The sequence below is a fragment of the Electrona antarctica genome (assembly GCF_951216825.1).
Source record: "Electrona antarctica genome assembly, chromosome: 8".
NCBI lineage: Eukaryota > Metazoa > Chordata > Actinopteri > Myctophiformes > Myctophidae > Electrona > Electrona antarctica.
In genome coordinates, this window is record NC_136789.1 from 41,387,155 (window position 1) to 41,406,521 (window position 19,367).

General features: G+C 42.2%; 2 protein-coding genes and 2 long non-coding RNA genes across 5 annotated transcripts in view; 1 reads left to right on the plus strand and 3 right to left on the minus strand.

The window, feature by feature from the left end:
* The window catches only part of LOC306927700, a 9,745-nt gene extending 5,540 nt beyond the window's left edge, over window positions 1–4,205 (minus strand). Inside the window, exons 1-2 of the long non-coding RNA XR_013790564.1 lie at window positions 3,820–4,205; window positions 3,587–3,719 (exon numbers count right to left, since the gene is read on the minus strand). This is a non-coding gene — a long non-coding RNA (uncharacterized lncRNA). The remainder of the gene's footprint in view (window positions 1–3,586; window positions 3,720–3,819) is intronic.
* Window positions 1–13,430, plus strand: part of faxdc2 (fatty acid hydroxylase domain containing 2) — a 26,570-nt gene extending 13,140 nt beyond the window's left edge. Inside the window, exons 5-9 of the mRNA XM_079507530.1 lie at window positions 3,629–3,750; window positions 6,140–6,345; window positions 8,923–9,028; window positions 9,866–10,032; window positions 11,918–13,430. Of these exons, the coding sequence (XP_079363656.1) occupies window positions 3,629–3,750; window positions 6,140–6,345; window positions 8,923–9,028; window positions 9,866–10,032; window positions 11,918–12,074 (758 nt within the window). The 3' untranslated portion in view covers window positions 12,075–13,430. The remainder of the gene's footprint in view (window positions 1–3,628; window positions 3,751–6,139; window positions 6,346–8,922; window positions 9,029–9,865; window positions 10,033–11,917) is intronic.
* Window positions 13,168–13,569, minus strand: LOC306927701. The gene is made up of 2 exons (XR_013790565.1): window positions 13,419–13,569; window positions 13,168–13,371 (listed from the first exon to the last, which is right to left on the minus strand). It is a non-coding gene; the product is annotated as an uncharacterized lncRNA (long non-coding RNA).
* Window positions 13,570–14,615: 1,046 nt separating this feature from the next.
* Window positions 14,616–19,367, minus strand: part of larp1 (La ribonucleoprotein 1, translational regulator) — a 76,143-nt gene continuing 71,391 nt past the window's right edge. For both annotated transcript variants that reach the window (XM_079507509.1, XM_079507508.1), the window contains exon 21: window positions 14,616–18,516. In XM_079507509.1, the coding sequence (XP_079363635.1) occupies window positions 18,301–18,516 (216 nt within the window). In that variant the 3' untranslated portion in view covers window positions 14,616–18,300. The remainder of the gene's footprint in view (window positions 18,517–19,367) is intronic.

Genomic DNA, 19,367 nt, shown 5'->3' on the forward strand with positions numbered 1-19,367 from the left:
AATCAGTAAATGGTTTTACAGTTTACAATGTATTCACTGATTGTCTCTGTGTAGGTCAGTCAGTAGAGCTCCCGCCTTCGGTCCACAAGGTTGCGAGTTCAAATCCCGGTACCGACAACTCAGCTCGTCGGTCTCATTTGTGCGTGTTGTTCTCATTGCGCATTGTTCTTCTTCTATCTTGGTCCCGCTTTATCGCTGCTTGCAGCTATATTTTTTCTTCTTCTTCTCCTTCTTCTTCTTCTCCTTCCGCCAAAAATAGCTGTTCTGACTGAATGGTGCAGTCGGTTTTCGCGAAACGCGGTAATCTGGTAGAGGGCCATGCCAAACGGTGAATATGCGACGCCCAAGACGATTGGCCAAATGGTGGCGCTATAGCGCTCAATTGAAAATGCTAACTTTGAACGTGCATAGCTCATGAACCGTTTGACCGTTGGCAATGACACTTTGATACCCATATGCGTCTCCTCGTGCTGAACAACTTTCGTGTTCTGACTTTTGACCTCTGACCTTTAGATCACCCGCCATTTTGAATTATATGATCAGTACTTTATTTTATTCTCCTTCCGCCAAAAATAGCTGTTCTGACTGAACCGTGCAGTCGGTTTGCGCAAAACTTGTCAACATGATAGAGGACCATGCCAAACGGTGACTATGTGAAGCCCATCATGATTGGCCAAATGGTGGCGCTATAGCACTCAATTGATGCAAAACTTGCAAAACTTGCAAACTTTGAAAGTGCATATCTCATGAACCGTTTGACCGTTGGCAATGACACTTTGATACACATATGTGTCTCCTCATGCCGAACAACTTCCGAGTTCTGACTTTTGACCTCTGACCTTTAGATCACCCGCCATTTTGAATTATTTGAAAAACAGTTCAAATGTAACTCCTCCCAGAATCTTTGCTCAAAATGCACGAAAACTTCTACACGTGAACTTTGGACCTATACGGACAAATAATCGTAGCACATTTTTGTTAAGTGAAAAAATGAAGTTTTTATGAACCAATAAAAATTGCTGTTTTGTGAAAATTATTCTTCTGCCTCTAATACACGCATATGCTTATGTCACTTTACTATGCGAAGCCCATCACGATTGGCCAAATGGTGGCGCTATAGCACTCAATTGATGCAAAACTTGCAAACTTGCAAACTTTGAACGTGCATATCTCATGAACCGTTTGACCGTTGGCAATGACACTTTTATACACATATGTGTCTCCTCATGCCGAACAACTTTCGTGTTCTGACTTTTGACCTCTGACCTTTAGATCACCCGCCATTTTGAATTATATGAAAAACAGTTCAAATGTAACTCCTCCCAGAATCTTTGCTCAAAATGCACGAAAACTTCTACACGTGAACTTTGGACCTATACGGACAAATAACCGTAGCACATTTTTTCTAAGTGAAAAAATTAAGTTTTTATGAGCCAATGAAAATTGCGCGCGCACGCACACAGACACACACACACACACACCAAAGTTTGAGTACTTATGCTGAACTAACACTGAATGATTTTCCTGTTAACAATGGAGTATCTGATCGTCTCCGTGTAGCTCAGTCAGTCGAGCTCTTGCCCTTGGACCGCAAGGTTGTGTGTTCAAATCCAGCTACTGACAACTCAGCTTGTCAGTCTTATTTGTACATATTGTTGAACGCCCTTTGGGATATATCAGTGAGATCAATAACTTTAAAGACTGGTGTGATAATAGCCACCTTATGTTAAACACCACAAAAAGTAAAGAGATGATCTTCAATCCAAATCCATGGTTATGAACGATTGTCTGCCTAACACACACTCGCATGCAGCCACGCACGCACGCACGCACGCACGCACGCACGCACGCACGCACGCAGGCAGGCAGGGGCACGCACGCACGCACGCACGCACGCACGCACGCACGCACGCACGCACGCACGCACACACACACACAAGACATGCCTAAAATGAGGACACACCTTCTTGTTACCAAATCACTAAATGGTTTTACTGTTTACAATATAGTCACTGATTGTCTCTGTGTAGGTCAGTCAGTAGAGCTCCCGCCTTCGGTCCACAAGGTTGCGAGTTCAAATCCCGGTACCGACAACTCAGCTCGTCGGTCTCATTTGTGCGTGTTGTTCTTATTGCGCATTGTTCTTCTTCTATCTTGGTCCCGCTTTATCGCTGCTTGCAGCTATATTTTAAATTTAAAACAGACACAATCTAGTTATCTTAAATGGTTTTTTTTATGGCTTTCACCTTTATTTTATATATTTTATGGAGGGACAGACAGTAGGCTGACAGGAAAATGGGGAGAGAGATGGGGGGGGAAGACATGCAGTAAAGGACGTCGGGATCGGGAGTCGAACCCGCGGCACACTGCCAGACTGGATTACCAGCCAAGGTGCCTGGACCACTGAGCCATGGCCCAGGCCCAAAATCTAGTTATCAGCTAAAACAGTGAAGTCGCTCTGCATTTAACAGCGACAACAACGACCAATAGTAACAAATACAGTGCTTACACAAAAAGTAAAAAATACAATAAGAATAAGGTACAAAAAAAACTTCATCTATAAAGGACTCATCAATTTAAGTTTAAGTCATTTATTTTTAAAGAAAATCTGCTTCTGATTTGTCTCAGATTTTGTCTCCTCTCACACACACACACAAAACCTTGTTTGTAATAGTTGTGATTGCTTTGCATTAACTTACACAAAGGCTCCTGTCTGAAACACATATCCATGATCAATAAAGGTAACCTTTGCCTTCTATTTGTGTGTTTCATTGTCTTTTCCTTCACCAATGTTTCGGTCATACATTGGTCATTAGGTGGTCAACTTCAAGTGTGGAGATACATATGAAAATGAACCGAATAAATAAAAGACCTTGATATGAAAAAGGTTGAAAACCACTGTTTTCGTGTGGCCCTGATGTTTTGTATCAAGATCAACTTGCATGTTGGAAGATTAATTTGGGGGGGCACAACACTCCAGGTCTCCAGCTCGAATAGAACTGGGGATGTTTTGACGCTGCCCAGTCAGCGACCGCACATCTCAATACTTTCCACTTCACATAATGATAGACGAATTCTGGAGGAAATATTTACAATGAACGCTTACCACACCCTGTTTTACAAGGACATTTTATCTGTACCAAATCTGCTGATCGAACATACAAACCAGATGGCCCACTGCATTCTTTGTGTTGTAGGCCTGGTATAATAATAATTTAGATTAGATTGGGCAGGCTGGGAAGTGAAGGAACGGATTCCTACATTTGTTATGTCTAAATACTGTATATCTTATTTGCCCTTCACATCAGAGCCATGACAAAGTATCCTAGGGCCCAGGAGGACAAAACTACAAAGTCTTAGCCTTATTAGTCTTGCTTATTAGCCAGGCTATAGCCTTATAGGAATATCTGTCCAATATATGAATGTAAGGGCAACTGCAAGCCTCATAGGGTCTGGATGAAGACTCTTCTTCATTACGTTCACACTTTGGTAATTTAGCAGCTCCACTTATAAAGAGATGTTGCTATGGAACAAGTTCAACTTAATGTATCTCAAACATAAACGGACAAAAGATTGCTTTTGGTACCTCCAGTATTGATGACACATGTCACGCCATTTGTGTTCGTAGGGACGATGTTGGCTCCCTTCCTGGCTTTCTGGATAACAAACGGTCTGCTTCTATTGGTGGACATCACTGGCAAGCCGTCCTTCATCACTCGCTACCGCATCCAAATGGATAAGAACAACCCGGTAAGTTAAAGTCCCATATAATTAGATATAACAATGGCAACCGTTCCCTTTATTGATTACTTTACTTACTTAGGTGGGAATGGGTACATGTGTGATTGTGGGTGGGTATTGACAAATAGCTTTTTGACCGATGTCACGGTGAAGGTCTGAGAACCCAAACATCGTTTCGCTCTCCAATAAATGTTTAGAACGTCTATATACTTATAAGAAGTATATTTGTGTGAGTCTTTGTTTGTTCTGCATGCATCCATTCCAAGCCCTCTCCTGGGACTAATTGTTTCTTTAAAATGTAATTAGGGCGTGGCACATGAGAGACAGCAGGCATCAACTTATTTTCAGTGCATGGAGAGAAAGACACTCACACAACACAACACAGCCGCTTGATATGTGTATGGGTAATTCACCATGGGTAAGTCGCCATTACCACACACTAAGGAGGTACAGGGGAGAGCAGATGAAAACCAATGGTGTGTGACACTGTGCGTGTGTTTGGCTGGTATTTATCCTGTGTGCATCAATTAGCTTGATGGACAACAGGTGTGTAGTCACACCCAGCTCAGAGTCAAATTCAGGCCAGGTTTGACTGCTTAAATCAGCCATCCCATCACCCACCTGACCATACAAGTGCTTCATATCATGCAAAACAGACATTACGAACCAGTCCCACATGACAAACACTTTGAGAGTCAGTCAAGTACATTTAATTTGAGAAATAAATAAATAAAATATATATATCATATAGCTATTTTCTGTTCATGGTTTACTTTTAGGGTCATACTGTGTAGTCATTCACATGCACATTCATATTAAATATCATACATTGCGGGATTGAGCCCTTTTGAAAGCCTCCTTCCATCAGCCAGCCCTGCTGATAACGCATGTCCAGAGACATCAACACTCCTTTTATTGTTAGACCAACATGTTTCATCAGGGTCATCATGGTACAAATGTCCACCCATCTGTCCATCCGTCCGTCCAAAGTCCTCTTACTGCATTTCATAGACGGATATTACTGATAACCAGGGTCGGGAACATTTACAGAGTACTTCATATCAGATTTAAATCTGTAAACAGGACTGTTGATCAGACAATAATTATAACAATTATATATAATACAGTATAATACATATACTGTTACTGCCTGTAGTGTATGTACTTTACATGTGTCGTATTGCTGTGTATAGTGTTGTTTTGATTACCTACGATTAACAAACAGTATTATATTACATATTAGTAGTATTGTTCTAAATGACATTCTGTTAGAAGGAGTTGAAGATGGATGGATATAATCTCTAAAATGCTTTTTATCCTGCCAACATGTACAACAAGTAATTACATAATCTCTGAATCTTTCTTTGTTGTCACTAATGTGTGTTTGGAGCTGTAGCAATAACGATTACAGTACAATTCAGATTATTGTTATCCTGGTACATGTCATATAGAGTTACAAATTGTACTGATATCTCTGGCTGGTTGTAGCTGTACATGTAGCTGTGTTTGCTCACTGTTGGTTTCATATAATCAGTGTGAGAGGAGATAACATTATGGCCCCCGAAATACTTCTTATCAGTCAGGGACAGTCTCATAGAATACACAGCGCTTTGAATAAGAAGTCAGATAATGAGATTACATAGTATTCTGAGATTTAGTTTTATATTTGAATGTAATTCTTTTAACCCATTGAGACCTGGAACGCATCCATGTCACGTTAGCGTTTAACCACATTAACCATTAACCCATTTTGGGCGGGAACCCCTTTTGGTGTTTTAAACATTATGTTATAATTTAGCTATTGAAAAATAGCAGATCTACAAGCTCATAGCGCGCCACCGAGTGGCGCGCTATGAACTTGTAGGTCTGCTATTTTTGAAAAATCGTTAAAATGTGCCTCAAATCTTTCCGAAAATTGTCATGATTTAGAAAACATTTTTTTTTAAATTTCGACGTCAGGCCTGAATGGGTTAACCATGATCACAGGCACATACTGTAAGGACAGTCAGTCTGGCAGTGGCACGCATGCACGTACTGTACACGTACTGTATACGTACTGTACACGTACTGTACACGTACTGTACACCAGACCTCCTTGTGTTGTGTGCACCAGGTCACTGTAGGACGGTCCAAGGTTCGACGGATGAGTCAGGCCGGGTGATGGGAGGTTAATGTGTTGTTTGCACATAATCTAGCCCTCGTTATCTGATACCGAACATTGTCAGTATTTACTGTATCTGGGTGGCTTGTGTGTGTAAAAAAAAAAGAAGAGAGACAAAAACAGATTCTGGGGTGATACCGTTGTTTAAAATAACAATTCTTATTCCCCCCCCCCCCCCCACACACATTTCTTTCCCCCTCCCCGGCCTTTCCTTTCCTACCTTCACCTTCCTTCCAGGTGGACCCGGAGAAGTTTCGCCACGCGTTGAAGCAGGTCGTCTTCAACCAGGTGTTTATCTCAGCGCCCATGGTGGTGGGCATCTACTTCATCATGACCTGGCGGGGGAACCCCGGGGGTCCGGAGCTGCCCACCTTCCACCGGGCCCTGATAGAGATGGCCGTCTGTGCTCTTGTGGAGGAGATCTTGTTCTACTACTCACACAGGTAGGACAGACGAGGGGGAATGGTTAAATCTGCTTTCCTTCATCTGTGACCCCCCCCCCCCCCCCCCACCCCCCAAAAAAAAAAAAAAATAGTCATATTTGAATTGTTTTTTTTACCAGTTTTTATAGTAGTGTATATAGTTTGTTGATTACTTTTGATGCAGTAATGGCCTTTTTTAGGTATTAAAAAGCTCTTAAAGGTCCTTAAATTGTCACTTCACTGTCATCTGGGGAGTTGGGACCCCCCACTGGTTGAGACCCACTAATCTAAACAACATAGCAAGGATTTGTCCTTTTCTGTCATTGGCTGTCTGATGTTGACATTTTGGTACGCACCTTCATAACATCTAGGGCCGCACCGGAGCGCACTCGCCTATTAGTTTACATTGCACAGTGCGCTCAGTGCACTATTTCCAAACATGCCTAGTATAGAGTACTGCAATGTTGTTTTCTCTGAACAACCCTTGAAAACTACTAAGGGTCATTTTGGTTGAAAATGCAGAGGCCAGAGTCCTAACCAAAACCAGATCAATATAGGACCCACATTGATGCAGTGTATTTGCACTGCCTATACACACTAGCCTGGAAACCAGACAAATCTGCCACAGGAAAAGAAAAATCCCTGTGGAGATTGGTCTGGCACTCCTCAGTTTGAATTACATTTTGCACCCCAGAGTTGTGGGTGACCAATCAGAGCCCATAGTCAAAGTGAGACTTTTTTGCTGTGACGTTGGAATCTGTCTGTAGCCTCCCCTGGGAAATAAATCTTCCACACCTGAAGTTCCAGACTAATATCTACAGTCTGGCCATGTCAGGCTACACCAGAGCTGATTGCAAAGTTCTCCTGCTGACTTATATAAAGCCTTGAAAGGATTGACAGCTGACATTTTAAACCATGCACACTGGTATGTCCTCAGCTTATCTGACTGCCTCTAGCTGGTACAAAAAAACATTTTGACCACCATACTCCCTGCTGTTGGAATGCACTTATCAGTCCCCATAATCTCCAGTTGCCATCTTAACTGAACATCCTTCCCTTAAGACAGATCTATACCATGGTTCTAATTAGTTTTACACATATTTGTGCATCCATGTTGTCATGTTTGTATGGGCATACCCATTCACGTGCATGTACATACAATTATGTTTTTATTTCATTTAAGTGTGCAGACTCTCCAGGGTGATGTACTAGAAATAAACGGAACTTGAACATAATGTAGATGGATGCCAGATCGGCTGTGTTCTTTTGTGTGCTTGTTTTCTTAGCACTCTAAATCATGAAAAATGTCCATGGAGCCTGCTGTCTAAAGTTCAGGGTGTTTACTCAAACCATGAATTGTGTAAGCCACTCTGGATCAGTGTCTGCTAAATGCTTGGATTGTAACTGAATCAGTGGCTGGTAAGGAAGACGAAAAGTAGCTGGCAGAACAAAATAAACAAAAATGTGGTGCTTACCGGTCCAGCAGTTTGTAAGATCAGCTATGCTGCCTATTGACCCACAGAGAGAGACACACACTGATCAGCTATGCTATTGACACACAGAGAGAGACACACAGATCAGCTATGCTATTGACACACAGAGAGAGACACACACTGATCAGCTATGCTATTGACACACAGAGAGAGACACACACTGATCAGCTATGCTATTGACACACAGAGAGAGACACACACTGATCAGCTATGCTATTGACACACAGAGAGAGACACACACAGATCAGCTATGCTATTGACACACAGAGAGAGACACACACTGACAGACAGACACACAGAACAAGATCATCTATGCTATTGACACACAGAGAGAGACACACACTGATCAGCTATGCTATTGACACACAGAGAGAGACACACACTGACAGACAGACACACAGAACAAGATCATCTATGCTATTGACACACAGAGAGAGACACATACTGACAGACAGACACACAGATCAGCTATGCTATTGACACACAGAGAGAGACACACACTGACAGACAGACACACAAGATCAGCTATGCTATTGACACACAGAGAGAGACACACACTGACAGACAGATCAGCTATGCTATTGACACACAGAGAGAGACACACACTGACAGACAGACACACAGAACCACGCTGTAAAAAACAAATCAAAAGAAACGTACTGTATGCCCCAGATATCTCTGTGTAAATGCCATCGCATGCCGTCTACAGATTTGTTTCCAGTTTGACGTCACTTCTGAGTTCTGACAGACTGACTCGGTTATCAAACATTACACCACAGTGGTCAAACTGATAGACAAAACTCCCGCACACCGTCTTCAAATGCAATTAAAAAAAATTTCATGCAAATAACGTTTCATCAGGTTATCTTTTTTAATCGTGTTATCTTTTTATCCTAAAAGATAACCTGATGAAGGCTGATCGGCATCAAGCCATGCAGCGACACACACTGAAGGACTTTGGCGTGCTGGCTATTACTTTCTTACTGTGAATCCTCGTGACCTGTGCACCCGGCAAACTGCATTATACGTTATACAGACCGAGTGTGCTTGTTTTAGCTTTCTACTGTGATGGAACTGACCGGCCGGTTTGTTCCTCCACTGGCAGGTTGTTCCATCATCCGGCCCTCTACAAGCACTACCACAAGCAGCACCATGAGTGGACCGCCCCCATCGGCATGGTCTCCATCTACGCACATCCCCTGGAGCATATGGTACGTCACATTCAACTACGTCTCTCCATCTGTCCTTCCCTTTGCTCTCTCTATAACCTAATACAAATGTGTAATTCACAGTACAATTACCCAATCATTCAATCATCACCTTTAACATTTTATGATTGATGCTAATTTTGGCACATGATTAAGAATGCACCATCCCCAATGGTGGTTGGATACATCATGATGCGTCATGAGTCATGACTAGAGAGCGTCGCATGTCCCGCATGTACCAGGGCCCAGGAAATGATTCTCCGTTCATTTTCCTCATAGACATTTCAGAAAGTATTTATTTAAAGACGTTTACGCCGCGGACAAAGCCAACTCTTGTCGTGACAAATCATGACAACAAACACAATTTTTCGGGCCAAACAAAGAATTAGAAAGTAGAAAAAAACGGCAGGTTACAACACTTTTTTTGTTGTTTTTCTTCTATGTAATTATTTGTTTGGTCCAAAATATTGTGTGTGTTGTCATGATTTGTCACGACTCGAGTTGGCTTCGTACGACGCCTAAAAGGTCTTTAAATAAATACTTTTTGAAATGTCTATGGGAAAAATGCATTGTGATTCATTTCCTGGGCCTGGCGTCGTCATGAAAGGGGGCGGAACTGCAACGCTCTATATGGATACTTTTCGTATGGGTTGATCATTTTAGACTCAAGCATGTACAGTACAAAAACTAAAACAGAAAAACACCTCATCTAATATTCCAGATAAGCACTGCCAATCTGCTTACACAATTCTACAACTGTTTAAAATAACTGTGCTTCTGTTTGAGGAAGAAAAGCGTATGTTTTCATTTAATCTCACGTTGTTTCCCCTCCTCTGCCAGCTGTCTAACATGCTGCCAGCAATAGTCGGACCTGTGATCGTAGGGTCCCACTTGAGCACCACCAGCCTCTGGTACTCTCTGGCCCTGATCAGTACCTCCATCTCCCACTGCGGGTACCACCTGCCCCTCCTGCCCTCTCCCGAGTTCCATGACTTCCACCACCTCAAGTGAGTCCACCAGTCATTCACTGAAACAAATGTTTATATCGCACGTTGGCTTCATTCGGCGAGGAGGAACGGGCACATGCCGGGTAAAGCGAGTTCTCTGGCAATATGTAGGGGATGCATTCCCAACTTGCATAGTTCTACGGGCCGGTGACAAAAGAGGTCTTAACCACAACCTAATGTCCCTATTCTGGGCAATTATGTGAACATTCTGCAAACACAGCATATCTACAAGCTCACAACGCATTACAATATGCATATCATATCGTCTCTCTTGGGTGGAAACCTCATATGTCCAAAACTGTTACATATCAGGATTTAAATTCAAAAATGGCAAAAGTAGCAGATAAGCAAGCTCAAAATGTTTCAAGCTTGGTGTGACGCTGTAGTATGATCGAGTAAGGGCATTCTTTTATGAAAAAACGCAAAATGTTTAGATATGGAGATAAGAGACATTTTGGGTATACGAATGTGACGCAAAAATGTCAAAGTTACCTGGGAGCTCGAGAAGAGTGCGCAGACCACTTTCCTTTTTCATTGTACGTATCTTTTGTTCAGCACCCGTAGAATGTTTTGAGATGTGCGTGCTTCCCGTTGGACTCTTATCTCTATACGAATGTGAAACACAGTTTTGTCACGTGAAACCTGACCTAACATCACTCATGAAATGTAAGCAACTTTACGCGACCTAGTCGACAAGATCGTGATTGGCTGCTTCTAGCCAATGGGACGGCAAAGCGGTCTCAGGGCAATGGGAAGGGGAGAGGCAAATATTCTGTATAGGAATCATACATATGGAGGCTTATCATTCTATATAAACAGGTGTATAATCCATTAACCTTTTGTCCTATGTATGCTTCAATTTGTTCTCTGTCTGAGTGTATTCATGTGGTTCCAGCACTGTGGCCTTTGCGTGACGTGATGTTTTCCATCTGAACCAGTACAGTGTTGAGAAGACATTAACAGATACTCTAAGTACTCCCTCAGGATCAGAGTTGGTTGCGCGGGGAATATGGTATGACGCTCTGTGCTGTACGATAAGCTGGTTGTCATGTAAAGTCGACCTTTTGGCGGATTCCAACTGTTCTGTTATTCTCCAAATGTTCTGGCAGTATCCAAATGTTCTGGAATAAGGAATGTTCTGAGGATGACTAATGTAATGTGTTTTGGTAGAATCCTGAGAAAAGGCTATGGAATATTTGGGTGCCGGCCCGGTGTTGGGGATATTGTGAAACCGTTGGTATTGTGAAATCATGCTCTATATAACAGTCAAAGTGAAGTCAGCTAATAGCCGACTAAACTGACGGACCATATCTCGCTTTTGGTTCATCTTGCTTTGTATGGCAATATCATCTTTACTTTTTGTACTTATCACTTTGACTGAATCAATTGAACTCAGCCAACTTGTATCATCTATTTTATCTTTTGACAGAGAGTGCAGAGCAACGCAGCAGAGAAGGATGATCACAGTCACACTCACGGGTTGACGGGTGGGCGGGGAACACGTTTGCAATGTTCGAATGTCACTCGATATAACGATATAAATATAAACGCGGCTAAAACGGCACAGCGCAGCCAATGCAAAGCCACAACAAAACACAGTCATTGAACCACACACAGAACGTCGGAAACAAACACAAACAATGGCCGCGAGGCGCGAGGTTGTGACACACAAACATTCACGTTACTAAAATAATAATCAGACTAATAGGACACACCCACACACACACACACACACACACACACACACAACGGAGACAGCGCTTCTTTCACCTGACAAATATCACTATGTGATAATATCTTGTTATAAAGGGGAGGCGTCCAAAGGCGTCCTGTGGCATGGAATGAGTTTTAATACTACTAACCAGAGTTGTTTCACTGGTTTCAGGTTCAACCAGTGTTTCGGGGTGCTTGGGGTGTTGGACAGACTCCACGGCACCGACTCCAAGTTCAGGCAGACCAAGCAGTACGAGAGACACATGCTGCTCACCAGCCTCACCCCTCTGAACGAGACCATCCCAGATGCACCAAAGAAGTTCCAGTGATGAGCCACAGCCTTTAGCCGCTGTTCCCAGTTTCCCCTTGGTTCTTCTCGGCTCCTGAATTGGGATCAGCCGATATTGAAAAGGCCAGGGTGCCCCTTGAAGAAGAAGTGCTAATTACAGTAAAAATAGCTAATAGTATGTATGTAATTGTTATTTTAGAAATGGGGAAACAAAATGGAAAACTGCTAGGATGGTAGTGAAGCCAATGTAAAACCCATGCCTGTCAGTGACTGGCTCAGCAGGTGCTCCGTAATTATTATGTCAGCTTTTTCTTCCTAGCCAGCGAGTCTAAAAGAAGGTTAATGTAGTGCACGAGAGTGACGAGAGTCTCAAGTGTGATCGGTGCAGAGACCTGTAATGGTGGGCGACCACAGAATGTAGTTTCTAGAGAGATGCGGTTTCCCCAATCTCAGCTAAAGACCTGTGGTAATATCCCACGCACCCCTTTCCACTGAAATTCATGTCTGAATTTCAGTGTCTGAAGTTGGTTGTACAACTCGCTGCCTGTCGGAGAGATCAAAGACATTATAGAATCCATTAAATATACAATCTAATGTTTTGCCCTTCAAGGATCACATCAATAACCGGTATCCGGAAACAGATTCCCCGGATGTACAGTGTAGTCTTTTTTTTTTTTTTTTTTTAAAGGACATCTTCTTTAGAATTAGATAGTATTTACATTCATCATGTTCTCGTTCAATTACATGTGTCCTCTTAAACCCAAATATTCAGTTGACCGGGGTCCCTCAGGGCTCTTGACATGGTACACTGCTTTTCCCCAACTACATCAAAGTTATTTTGCTGAGAATAGCCGAGCTACAAGCTCACAATGCATGGCAACACAATTGTAACACGTTGTATAAGCTTGTACATCTGCAATTTTCAACGAAAGTTCACCCCAGAATAGGGACACTAGCATTTACGTAGTTCAAGAGGCTGTGGACTTTGCTATATAGATAGCACTAAATTGGTGTTCTGCACTATTTTCCTCTTTCTATTGCATTTGATAATGAGGATGTTTTGCAATAGCACTTTGTAGCCATCATTCCGTCCTTATTGTCCACTGTATACAGCCCTTAGCAGGGGACAAGGACATTCATGAAGACCACTGCACTCATATCTCATTATTTTATTATGTCCTTGAATGTTATATAATAGAGGCCTTGGTACTGTGGATGATTGATTTAGCATTTTCATTTTATCAATGAAAATGTTTTGAATACATGGTGTATGATGAAACATATTACATATCCTACCCTGCTGTGTTTCACAATCTTAGATGGTCTCTTGATTGGGCCTTTTATCATTTGTGTTTCACAATCTTAGATGGTCTCTTGATTGGGCCTTTTATCATTTGCAACATCCCTGGATTGAGATTCAGGGGTCAGGTAGATTTTTAGACTGGATCTTTGAACAATAGAAGAAATAAAAATATACTTAAAAAAACATGCTTTATACTTATTTATCGTCCCAAAGTTGTATGTATGTCTCAAAGAAAAAATAATACTATGGCTCAAAGTCAAAATAATATTGACTTATAACCAAAATACTAAGTTATTGATCAAGTATATTAATCTGTGTAAGAATGCACACCACATACTAAGGCTATTATTTATTACAGCTGACCGTGGTTCCAATCTGACTGGAGGCTATTTGCTGCATGCCATACCAAAGTATGGTCATCGGTCCATGGCATTTACAGCTGAATGCCATAGCAAAGTATGGTCATCTGTCCATGGCATTTACACCTGCTATTAACTTTCAACCTGACTGCCTATTTTTTGGCCATGTCATTTGTCAAAATGTCTCCAAAATTGCGAAAAGATGGGACACGCAAGCTTGTAAATGGAGTACATAAATGGACTGCATTTATATTCTTTCTACAAAGAGTTTTACAATGTATTTCACATTTGCCGTTTCACACATTGAAAGTGACTTTCGCAGTCATGGTGGTTAACTTGATCGTATAATGGTTCAATTCCTTGTTCAATTTGTGTTTATCCAAGGCGCATTTACATAGTGTGCATTACATTCATTCATTCATTCTAACATTCATACACCAATGGAGGAAACCATGCAAGGCACCAACCTGCTCATCGGGAGCAAATAGGGGTTCAGCGTCTTGCTCAAGGACACTTCCGACACCAACTCTGGGGGATCCGTGATCGAACTGGGAACCTTCCAGTTCCCAAGCTGCCGCTCTAGCCCTGAGCCACTGCTGCCCCTACGAGACTGAATGGCAGATTCACTATAAAAAGCAGACCAATCTGAAGTGAGTGGTGCAACAGTGCCCCCTGTTGGTACCCTAAACATAGGGACACAGGGACGGCCAAAGCTGGGCATCGGAGTGGCTGCACCCTATGGTTGCACCACACAAAAATGTGGCAGGAATATTCAGTGTATTGACATTGAAAAGATTCACAACCACCAGAAACTATTAAAATGGGCTGGTTTCATCAGGTGAAATGGTCCATCTAGATGCTCTAGCCTCCCGTCTCCCTGGCATACAAATAACCACTCAACAACAGCTTGTATTTGAGGTTTTTTTGTCCGTTTTATGTTTTTTTTTTCTTTATTAAGGAAAAGCATAATTACTACAAATTACAAATAACACTAATAGCGAATCACATCAGCCTACAAAGCAGATATTATGAATATTAAATGTTATAATACAAGATCTCATTCAAGTATTTTACATTTTTCCATTTTATATATTTTTTTGTTCCGTTTTTCCTCTTTTTAATCTTTTTTTTCCTCGTGACAAGCCTAGGATATTGTAATGGTAATGAACTATTAACATGTTTTTAATGGTTCATACTGTATACAGCTAGTTCTTATTTATATGGCTTTATGGAATTTTGTCCTTTTCTTCTTTTTTTTCAGTCTCCAGACATCAAGTTTGGCCATAATCCTCTGGGTCAAACACACCAAACCCGAGATGGTTTCCGTTTCTGTCAGTGTCTCTCTCTCTCTCTCTCCTCATCACCTCATCCTGTTCCGTCCGTCTCTCCAGCATTCGACCATCAAGCCAAGTTCATTTTTAAACCGCCCGGCACCGTAAACTCAGCCCACTCCCCCCCTCGACCCTGTTCAGTCCATGTAAGGAGGTCCGGGTTGTCCAGCAAAGACTCACTCTGCCCTTTGCTCTAAAGGGAAACACCCCGAAAAACATCCTCCTTCCAACCGCCGTTCTCCATCCAAACGTAGGTGACGTTTGGAGGGGAGGGGGGGGGGGGGGGGGAGTGCACGGAGGTGGTCATCACATTATGGGGAGGGAAGGCATGAGGACTAGGAAAGAGCACCTCCCAGTGGCCACCTGCCAGTTCTGCAGCCAAACACCAGTTCACCAAATCAAAGCACAGTGAGTGGGCATGGTAGGACAGCTGGAGTTTTTCTTTTCCTTTTTTTTGTTTAACCTCCATACACACATTTGTGTATTTTAATTCTCAAATAAAACGATTCTTAAAGGTAAGAGATTCGTCAATTACACGTCTCTTGAATCAAACCCGAAGCTCCCTGGAGTTAAGCCAAACAAGACGGGAAAAGAAAAGCTAAAAAATAAAGTTAATTCTCGCTATCTCTTATATTGATTCTTTTTGTTTTCCCCAACAATGACGTTTTAATAAAATAAAAACAAACAAACAAACAACATGAACATTTGGACATCCTAACGCAGGGGAACAACCAGCTGATTGACATTTTGCTGGAAATTGATCTTAACTGCCAAATAAAACAAAATTATACAAAAGGATCAATATCCATTAATCATAATGGGCTGGCAGGTCACAGGGTTCCTATTCATCTTTTAACTTTCATAATTCCATACTTTTTCTTTTAGATTTCAATTAAATCTTTGCTTAATCATGTGTATCGACACACCATTGAAACTTTTTGTGCGCTTCCAAAGCTATTGTTCACCCTACTTTCTAGACTTTTCTGACTTGCATGAAAATTAGGCCCGATTTGTACATGGTTACACGCCAGTGTCGTGAGTTTGTCAATTAGCTATTTTCAGCGCGAGGCACCATTTGTTTGTGGCTCAGTTAATTTAAGCAAGCCACACCATTGTACTACAAAGTATAAATTATGCTTAAGTGGCGGTTGGAATTGACATTCGGTTACCATCTCAGTGACACTTTGCAATCTGTAAACAAAATCCAACAATTTCAACGTGAATTACCATTATCATCTCGTTTGGGTAATGCTCTCTTTTTTTCTTAGCATGAATGCCTGTTTGTTAATTTCAATTTTCCCTTTTGTCTTTCTTCTTTTGTACTATGTTCCCATTCCTGAAAGTCCATGGATGTTTCCACAAAAGCATACATTGACAGACACTGAGACAAACCCATCTCCATAGCATAGAAACACAGCAAATTGAAATTAAAAAGCATTAAAAGATAATTATACGAGACATAAAAAAAAAGTTAAGAGTACGTACACATGTAAGGCGAATATATAATCTGTTCTATAAACAAGTTGCAGGGAGTTTGTAATAATTTCTCTTCATCTGTCAAATTCACATTTACATTAGTGGAGAAAAAAAATTAAAAGGAAAGAAAATCACTCGTCTATTTGATATCATCATCAGTACTTGTGTTCGGATAAGGATTAAATTATCCTCGCTAGGTTATTAGAGTTTATTTGACTCAACGGTTTACCCGACTGGAACTCAGCTCCGACTGAACAGAACAAAGTGTGTCGCCATCCCAGTCTTGTGTTTAGTCGTCCGTTGGTCCTCAAACGGAACAGTTTCCACTCTCTGTGGCAACATACACAGTTGTGTGTGTGTGTGTGTGTGTGTGTGTGTTATGTAAATAGGAGAGGTGGCGAGTGTTTCAAGGCCAAAGCTAGGCTGCGCTGCTAACCTTGTGCCTGGGTTGAGCAGAACCTCAGCAGAGGATAAAAAGCAAAAACTAAAAAAAAAAGAAAAGAAAAAAGCCCGAGTTCACCGAACATCTCTCCCGGAGCACCTAGCGAAACATGTCAGCCCCTCCTCTGATAAAACCATGGTTTCTTCAAGTAATCCGGATTGGTTGATTCCAGTCCCGGTGCCGCGATGGTGGTCAGTTGTGACGGATGGATGTCCCAACAGGTGGATGGATGGATGGATGGATGCAAACTGTCCATAGGGGAGCGCTACAAAGGAAGATCAGCGAGGAGGGAGGTCCGAGGAAGGGCGCGAGGGACGCCGTCCCCGTCCAATCCTTTCCTCCCACTGAAGCGTTTTTTTTTTTTTTTTTAAGCACGAGAAGCCACAACTTTCAAACACGAAGATGTAGAGATGTTTGACAGGGTTTGTTGTAACAGACCATACGACACTTGGAAGACTTGGAAAGATATAGGCGACAGAGGGTGGAAAATAGGTTTTTTGGCAGACAGGGGCACAACCCTAGTGGCCTCTGCTGGAAGTGGCGTTTGTGATGGCGTGTGATCTGCAAATGTCAATGCTGTACAATCGAGCTTAAGGTGGCGGGCACAACTAAGCAGTAAAACCATTAAAATAAGGCAACTTTCAATGATGTTCATACCGATAGATTAAAGTCTTAACTTTCTTTTTTTATGGTATTCTCTTTTTTTTCTCTCTTGCTCATTTGGTTTTTGAAATATTTTCAGCTTTTTTTCCCCCTCTTCATTTTCTTTTTATGTCCAGCCCCAAGAAGAAAAATCTAATGGTCATTTTTCCCCCCCAAAAGTACTTGCTTCCAAATCCCGCCAAGGAAATAACAACCATAAATCTTGAGATCTGAGCAAGGGAATCGCGCACCTTAGAGCCAGGAGAGTAGTGTCAATCTAAAAGAACATGGGGTCCAGTGACACGAAAAGGAGGGTCCGCAAGCAGTCAGTCGCTGTCTTGACACCAACAACAACAAAAACAAGACTTCTCTCATGGCAAACAACCAGTGAAGAATGTGTCATGGTTTGCAAAATAAAATAGAAATAAAACATGTCCATCCATTTCTTCAACGTTTGTCTCATCAAGACATACAAGGTCTTTTTTTTAATCCCCCCTCCAAAAAAAACAAAATGGAAGAATAGTATTACTTTTGCTTCCTTTTTCCTAAATCACAAGTTGTAATAAAGGCTGGGGAAAAGGGTTTTCTGATGCTTGCACAAAGGGCTGGACCCCCCTCTCCTTCCCCCCTCCTGTGGCGCAGAAAGAGTTAGCGACTAGATGGGCGTAGTTGTAGGGTTGATCTGTGCGGCCGATGGGGGGCGTTTGCGGGGGTTACTTCAGAGCCATGGGATCCAACGCGGAGGCCGGGGCCTTGTTGTGGCTGGTGTTTTTGGCATCGTCCCTGGCAGCCTGGGCAGTGGGCGGGGCGGGGCTGGGGCCCGAGCAGCTGGCTTGGCTGTGGGGCCGGCTGGAGGGCAGCGAAGGGTGGCGGCGACGACCATCGCCGCTCGACGAGTGCCTCCTGCGGCCTCCTTCCTCCATGGGGGGCTGTAACGCAAAGGTGACAGTCATTAAGCCGTTAAGACCGGAGGCTGATTCAAAAAAATGTCCCCCAAACTGACTTCTATGGAATCAAAATGACTGAAATCAGTCGTGGCGACTGAGAACCTTAAACCATTCAATCATCAAGGTATCACTAATGGAATATTGGACTTGCAACGTGGCCCAGGCCGCTGGCCCAGCGGTCCGGGCACCTAGGCTTCAAATGCAGCCTGACAGTGTGTCGCAGGTTCGAATCCTGATCCCGGACAACCTTGGCTGTGTGCCACTCCCCATCTCTCTCCCCATTTCCTGTCAGTCTACTGTCCTATAAATTAAGGCATAAAAGACCCCCCCCCCCAAAAATAAATAATACAAAAATAAATAATAATAATAATAATGCAACGTTTAACTAAAATCACAATGAAATTAGTAACAAAACATGAAAGGCAATCAAATGTAACCACTGAAATAAGGAAGCAGGGTCATTTTGTTAAAACCTCCACGGCGAGAGTAGCTGTACTGACAGTAACTGAACTGACAGTAACTAAACTGACAGTAACTAAACTGACAGTAACTAAACTGACAGTAACTAAACTGACAGTAACTAAACTGACAGTAACTAAACTGACAGTAACTGAACTGACAGTAACTGAACTGACAGTAACTAAACTGACAGTAACTGAACTGACAGTAACTAAACTGACAGTAACTGAACTGACAGTAACTAAACTGACAGTAACTGAACTGACAGTAACTGAACTGACAGTAACTAAACTGACAGTAACTGAACTGACAGTAACTGAACTGACAGTAACTAAACTGACAGTAACTAAACTGACAGTAACTAAACTGACAGT